The sequence below is a fragment of the Coregonus clupeaformis genome, chromosome 36, assembly GCF_020615455.1.
Source record: "Coregonus clupeaformis isolate EN_2021a chromosome 36, ASM2061545v1, whole genome shotgun sequence".
Classification (NCBI taxonomy): Eukaryota; Metazoa; Chordata; class Actinopteri; order Salmoniformes; family Salmonidae; genus Coregonus; species Coregonus clupeaformis.
Window position 1 is genome coordinate 8,764,472 of NC_059227.1, and position 8,012 is coordinate 8,772,483.

An 8,012-nucleotide genomic window follows, 5' to 3' on the forward strand; every position below is an offset into this window, starting at 1 on the left:
GTGGCTCAGTAGACCGGCGAATCAGAGCGCCGGAGGGGAGCAATGGGAGGATACGTGACACCTACAGTGCATTCTAAAAGTATTCAGACCCCTTGACTTTTTCCACATTTTGTTATGTTACAGCCTTATTCTAAAATTGATTAAATAAATAACAATTCTCATCAATCTACACACAATACCCCATAATGACAAAGCGGAAACAGGATTTTAGAACTTTTTGCAAATTTTTTTTTTTTTTTTTTACAGAAATACCTTATTTACATAAGTATTCAGACCCTTTGCTTTGAGACTCGAAATTGAGCTCAGGTGCATCCTGTTTCCATTGATCATCCTTGAGATGTTTCTACAACTTGATTGGAGTCCACCTGTGGTACATTCAATTGATTGGACATGATTTGGAAAGGCACACACCTGTCGATATAAGGTCCCACAGTTGACAGTGCATGTCAGAGCAAAAACCAAGCCATGAGGTCAAAGGAATTGTCCGTAGAGCTCTGAGACAGGATTGTGTCAAGGCACAGATCTGGGAAGGGTACCAAATAATTTCTGCAGCATTGAATGTCCCCAAGAACACAGTGGCCTCCATTATTCTTAAATGGAAGAAGTTTGGAACCACCAAGACTCTTCCTAGAGCTGGCCGCCTGGCTAAATTGAGCAATCGGGGGAGAAGGGCCTTGGCCATCTCTGCAGCACTCCACCAATCAGGCCTTTATGCTAGAGTGGCCAGACGGAAGCCACTCCTCAGTAAAAGGCACATGACAGCCCGCTTGGAGTTTGCCAAAAGGCACCTAAAGGACTCTCAGACCATGAAAAACAAGATTCTCTGGTCTGATGAAACCAAGATTGAACTCTTTGGCCTGAATGCCAAGCGTCACGTCTAGAGGAAACCTGGCACCATCCCTACGGTGAAGCATGGTGGTGGCAGCATCATGCTGTGGGGATGTTTTTCAGCGGCAGGGACTGGGAGACTAGTCAGGATCGAGGGAAAGGTTAACGTAGCAAAGTACAGAGAGAGATCCTTGATGAAAACCTGCTCCAGAGCTCTCTGACTGGGGCGAAGGTTCACCTTCCAACAGGACAACAACCCTAAGCACACAGCCAAGACAACGCAGGAGTGTCTTCGGGACAAGTCTCTGAATGTCCTTGAGTGGCCCAGCCAAAGCCCAGACTTGAACCCGATCTAACATCTCTGGAGAGACCTGAAAATAGCTGTGCAGCGACGCTCCCCATCCAACCTTACAGAGCTTGAGAGGATCTGCAGAGAAGAATGGGAGAAACTCCCCAAATACAGATGTGCCAAGCTTGTAGCGTCATACCCAAGAAGACTCAAGGCTGTAATCGCTGTCAAAGGTGCTTCAACAAAGTACTGAGTAACGGGTCTGAGTACTTACAGTGGGGAGAACAAGTATTTGATACACTGCCGATTTTGCAGGTTTTCCTACTTACAAAGCATGTAGAGGTCTGTAATTTTTTATCATAGGTACACTTCAACTGTGAGAGACGGAATCTAAAACAGAAATCCAGAAAATCACATTGTATGATTTTTAAGTAATTAATTTGCATTTTATTGCATGACATAAGTATTAGATCACCTACCAACCAGTAAGAATTCCGGCTCTCACAGACCTGTTAGTTTTTATTTAAGAAGCCCTCCTGTTCTCCACTCATTACCTGTATTAACTGCACCTGTTTGAACTCGTTACCTGTATAAAAGACACCTGTCCACACACTCAATCAAACAGACTCCAACCTCTCCACAATGGCCAAGACCAGAGAGCTGTGTAAGGACATCAGGGATAAAAGTGTAGACCTGCACAAGGCTGGGATGGGCTACAGGACAATAGGCAAGCAGCTTGGTGAGAAGGCAACAACTTTTGGCGCAATTATTAGAAAATGGAAGAAGTTCAAGATGACGGTCAATCACCCTTGGTCTGGGGTTTCCATGCAAGATCTCACCTCGTGGGGCATCAATGATCATGAGGAAGGTGAGGGATCAGCCCAGAACTACACGGCAGGACCTGGTCAATGACCTGAAGAGAGCTGGGACCACAGTCTCAAAGAAAACCATTAGTAACACACTACGCCGTCATGGATTAAAATCCTGCAGCGCACGCAAGGTCCCCCTGCTCAAGCCAGCGCATGTCCAGGCTCGTCTGAAGTTTGCCAATGACCATCTGGATGATCCAGAGGAGGAATGGGAGAAGGTCATGTGGTCTGATGAGACAAAAATATAGCTTTTTGGTCTAAACTCCACTCGCCGTGTTTGGAGGAAGAAGAAGGATGAGTACAACCCCAAGAACACCATCCCAACCGTGAAGCATGGAGGTGGAAACAACATTATTTGGGGATGCTTTTCTGCAAAGGGGACAGGACGACTGCACCGTATTGAGGGGAGGATGGATGGGGCCATGTATCGCGAGATCTTGGCCAACAACCTCCTTCCCTCAGTAAGAGCATTGAAGATGGGTCATGGCTGGGTCTTCCAGCATGACAACGACCTGAAACACACAGCCAGGGCAACTAAGGAGTGGCTCCGTAAGAAGCATCTCAAGGTCCTGGAGTGGCCTAGCCAGTCTCCAGACCTGAACCCAATAGAAAATCTTTGGAGGGAGCTGAAAGTCTGTATTGCCCAGCGACAGCCCCGAAATCTGAAAGATCTGGAGAAGGTCTGTATGGAGGAGTGGGCCAAGATCCCTGTCACGCCCTGACTCTGAGGACTCTTATTTGTTGAGTCAGGGTGTGATTTTCCTTGTTGTGTATGTTCCTATGTGTTATTTTCTAGGGTTGGATCTAGTATGTATAGATCTATGTTGGCCTGTGTGGTTCCCAATCAGAGGCAGCTGTTGCTCGTTGTCTCTGATTGGGGACCATACTTAGGCAGCCTATTGGCACTAGTGGGTTGTGGGATCTTGTTCCGTGTGAGGTTTGTTGTGTGTACCGTAGTAATATACTTTTATGTTATTATTTTGTATTAAGCTTAAATTGTATAAACTATACTTTTAAACTGTACATGGAATTTTAATATTAAAGCCTTATTTGCCTGTTCTTTTATATCTAACTTCTGTTTCAAAGATGACGTCATGGGTGGCTTTGCCCTAACTTTGCACGGTTGTTGAATGGCGGGGTTGTTTGGGATAGTTGGGAAATGCTGCTTTGTCTGTCAATGAAATTCTGTCTGCAAACTTCTCCCAACCAAATAAAGTGTTATAGAATTGGCAGGAGCAAACAGACAAATCCATTAGCCTATTTCTGTAAAGAGGAATATTTTCTTCAACAAACTATGTATCGATTACATGGGGGGTGCCTTAGTTTTTCAATGCATAGTCATGATATTCAGTCAGGTGTGAAAGTAGATTTCATTTCCTACCGGTACTGGACACCCAAAGGCGCGCACATGTTTTTTTTTTTTGTATACTACAAAAATTACAGTGTAGCCTATTCTGCTGACACTGACAAACAGATTCATAAAACGATGTTGCGGGAGACACTACGAAAAGGGGAGACACAAATACAATATGACGTCCATCTAACCTGGAGGAGGAAATTATTGTCCAAAAACAAATAAATGTGGCACTGACCCAATGATAAAGACAATGAATATGCACACTCACCGGGGCTTACACTTGTAGCCTGAATTGATGCATCCACTCGCCTTGACAAAATGTAAGTGTTGTCCTCAAACAACAAGCATTTTGGAGCATATACCACCCAGTTTCAAGTCAATTCGCTAATTTTTCATGCGACTGACATGCAGTAATGTTAAATAATGGTGTAATAGCCTATAGTTTTTTGGGCTTGTTTTATTAATTGTCATAGGCTCACTTTTTACCGGTACAGCGTACCACTATTTATTTTACCAGGACGCCAAACCTGACCTTACTTTCACCTCAGTGTAGTATATACAGCTCGCGGGTTTTATCAGCTAAATATGACATATTCCTCTATTTTATATTTATGTAGTTTTAATTAAGAATCCACTTGCATCTCGTGCATTACAAGCAGAACCCCTTTCAGCACAATGGACAGGTTTCTCTGCGCCCTCCGCACGTTTCCCCGCCGTGCGCTTCTGCTCTGCCTCGCCAAGATGTTAAATCATGCATAAAGGCATCACGACAACGGCTCATCATATTCAGCGACCAGATTCATAGTAGCATTGTGCAGATTTACACCTTAACGTATCACTTAGTTATAACTTCCACAATTTGTTTTGTTTTTAGTAAGTAAATGTGATGTTTTTTTGCGGTGCATTCTGTCATTCCAGTTTCACTGGAGGCATACCAGCACCTTGCGAAACAATAACTGGTTTTGTCTTGCGGACTTAGTTAGGGCTAATGTGACAGGTTGAGGTAGGTAACTTAAGAGTTGTATGGAAAAAATAGAATATCAGACAAACTGTCATGCCTTTTCTATCTTGCAGACCTTGGTTCACAGCATCATCAGCTGTGAGCTGTCCTTCAAAACACTTGCCTTAACTTAAAACGGAGTCGCCTCATTTACAAGCAGTTTATGCACTTGCACTGACGTCAATTGAGCTATCTTGGATGTATATAACAGTTCAGACAGAGGCGGTCTACTACAATCGCCATTAGCGGGACTTTTCGGACCGGGTTCTCCATTGACACTTTTCCAGACTTTTTCAGCACCAGGAGACGATCAAGTAAGTGGTTCATTTTGCTTTATTTTGTTGCATTTTTTTAGTTTGTGGTGCACACTCACTTGGTATCACTTTCTAACTTCATCTAGATACTTGCGGTTCAACTCTGCTTCTGGCTCTCGATCCTTGCAATTTCGGTGATGAGTTGAGAATATCAAGGACACAGGAATTCGTTGGTCATTTTTGTATCATGGAAACAATGATTAGGTTCATTTATGTATTTACAAAGCTAAAGAAACCTCTGCATGCTTGTTTCAGTAACGATGTATGTATATTGTGTGCCAATTAACCTCGTCTATGATCTACTTTGTTTATTGCAAGTTTCAATAGGCTACAATAAATAGCCTACTGTTGTTTATTACTGTTTAAGTTTGCCTTTAAGCATTTAGTAAGAATGAGCCTATTTGTATTTGCTTTAGACACTATGACCACATAAGTGCAATTTAAAGTTTTAGCGTACTTTGAGTTCAGTGCTTTTTCCTAATATTTTTACACCTCTCTCCATAACAGGGCACCGTTTTGTTCGTCTGTCCATCACTATGAAGCCTGTTCCCCTGGTCCTGCTCCTTGCCGCTGTTCTCCTCACCTCTCACATCCCCCCCAGTGTCTGTCGACCACAGGACCTGGCCATGTTCAACGAGCACGGCTACAAGAGTCAGCTGGATGAGGTGTTGCAGAAGGCTGGCGATGCAGTTTCCTACCTTATCGGAGAAAAGATACTGCGTTATTTGCAGAAAAATCCCCGGTTGCAAACAGGTTTCCCGCCACAGTTTCCCTTTGAGGTGACGCCTCTGGGCTCGATGGGTCTTGGTCACCTGGCGCGCAGTTTGCCGCCATTTGAGCAGCAGCGCGCGTCAGAGGAGGTCAACAGCCTGGAAGACTTCGTGGAGTTGACCAAGAGAAACGATGACCCGCCGATCTCCATCGACCTCACTTTCCACCTGCTGAGAAATATGATCGAAATGGCGAGGATCGAGAGCCAGAAGGAGCAAGCAGAGTTGAACCGCAAGTATCTAGATGAAGTTGGAAAGTGATACAAAGTGTCATCAACAAGGGAGAAAACATAAAAAAAGATTTCGCGTCAAAAAAGCCCCTGGCACTCTCCCACGAAATAGTTTCGATTTTTCTTTGCATTTAACCTTTGGTTTCTCTGTCATTCCTCATGCCTCAACCTGTGCGTAAACGGAACTTCCCCACCTATCCAAAAAGCCATTCAAAATCAACGGGCTATAAAATGATTGACTACTAGTCTACCAAGACCCCAGCTACAGTGTATTCATAGTGGACGACTGGAATACTGTTCTTTGAGATATGGCATAGTGTGTGAATACTCCGGATTTCACACCTCTATTCTCACATTTGGATGTCCGGAACATTGTAGTAGGCCTACAACAATAATATTGTCAGAATCAAATTGTGTTATAAGTTGCACTAATGTGGAATAAGTGCTACATGTTTTATTAGTACGGGCCTAACTAAGATTTGATGTCAACAGTAGCATAAATGGTTGGTACAAGGTTAATAACAATGACATATAGGCTAATCATTACACTGAAGTTTCCAGCAATAAATATCAAAAGAACAAATGCTATAGCCCTATAACACATTGCCAAAGGAAAATGATGCTGTGTAAATTGATATTGGATATGCTCTTATGATCTTGAATGATTTTTGATGGCAGGTAGCCTAGCGGTTAAGAGCGTTGGGACAGTAACCAAAAGGACACTGGTTTGAATCCCTGAGCCGACTAGGTGATAATTTTGTTTTGTTTATGGTGATTATTCATTTGCCCTTGTTTGGTTAGCTCACTTGGCAGACAACCATCCAGCCAGTAGAAGAAGCCTTTTCACATTGATCCAGGTATGCTGGTATGGGATCTGGTAGTGCCCAAGCTTTTTTGTGATACAACTAATCTATAATTTTATCTGGGACAAAGTGAACATATCCTACACTTTACACCACTCCCACTCTCCTCCTATTTTCATCCGAGTGACCTGTCCTCTGTGGTACTGCATGCTTACCTTAAAAAAGAAAATGCTTCATATTATGTTGACTGTTTTGTCAAAATCCCAATCATCTGGACATATCTTATGATCCCATGGTTTAGCAGTAAAGAAAAGCTTTTTTGCCATTTATATTTTGTAATAAAAAAAGTTCTGAAAAAAATTATATTGACTCTGTCATAGTCTCTTACAGTTGTGAATGTAGTAAAGGAAACTATTCTGCTGACTTGTATGATGTTATAGTCATGTCTTCTCTGACTACCAAAATAGTTTATTCCTACATCTGTAAACAGATGCTGCTGAGGTTCCTCTTACCCATTGAAATACAAAACCTGAGTAGTAAATTCTGGCTAAACACTCATTGCAAAATGTCTATGACCAAACATGCATTGCAGTCATCGCCTTTAACTCTCATTAACGAGTTAACTTAACAGCAGTTGCCTGTCTTCTTTTTAAATGCATAATGTGGAAGCCTACATAATGGTGTACTGGTTGGTGCAAGTCGATGCGAACTTGTGAGAGCTTGTCAAAATGGCCCCCGACCTGGCGTTTCTACTATACGACTCTGCTCTGTCAGACAGCTCTGTCAGACTGTCAGTATGATGGAATTCTGCTGCCTTGTTCCTCGCTGTGTTAACACCTTAGAGATACATTCAATTACTGATCCCGCTGGAATCAAAGCAGCAGCCGTAGCTCTGGGTCAGGGTTGGTAGCGCAAACATTTACTCAGAAAAGGAGAGGGAAGATATCACAATGAAATGTATGTTTAATAAAATGATGTAAGCTGAGGCTAAAAAGTGCATAAACTATACTGTCGGAGCATTCAGTTCTCTTCATATACTTTCAGAAGTAGGCTTTCAGCTGCTTCAGTCTCTATAATATTAGTCATACTTTTTTATTCAAGGCACTTGTGGAACTCTTGTCAAAGTAAAGTTTGTTGAAGAGGAGGTAGCAGGATAATCACAAGCACTAGAAGGAGTGTTAGGTGAGAAAAAACAACAATATTCTTCCTACTTCACAACATGCACAATTCAAACCAACAGTGGGATACATTTCATTGGATTATACTTAGCTTATCAAATGTACACACAATACATGGGCTTTTGTACATATCTGATGTGGGTGGCGAGGGAGGCCTTCAACTGTGTGATGTTTGAGCTTTATTCTCCATTGTAGATCTGTAATTCACTCAATGTAAATACTGTGGACAGCAAAACCAGTTGACAGCAGAATGGTAAATGCAAACATCAATACTCTGGATGGATGTGCGCAGGGGATTACCATAAACCCACTAAGTAGTCCTTTCTTGACTGGAAGAACCCTGATTAAAACAAAAGAGGAGATTGATTAATGTG

At 42.6% G+C, this 8,012-nt stretch overlaps 1 protein-coding gene across 1 annotated transcript; it reads left to right on the top strand.

The window, feature by feature from the left end:
• The first annotated feature begins 4,149 nt into the window (after positions 1-4,149).
• LOC121552602 (UI-like) lies at positions 4,150-6,776 on the top strand. Its single transcript, XM_041865562.2, has 2 exons — positions 4,150-4,657; positions 5,165-6,776. The coding sequence occupies exon 2, from the start codon at positions 5,194-5,196 to the stop codon at positions 5,686-5,688; it is 495 nt and encodes a 164-aa protein (XP_041721496.2). The 5' UTR covers positions 4,150-4,657; positions 5,165-5,193; the 3' UTR covers positions 5,689-6,776.
• Positions 6,777-8,012: the final 1,236 nt, after the last annotated feature.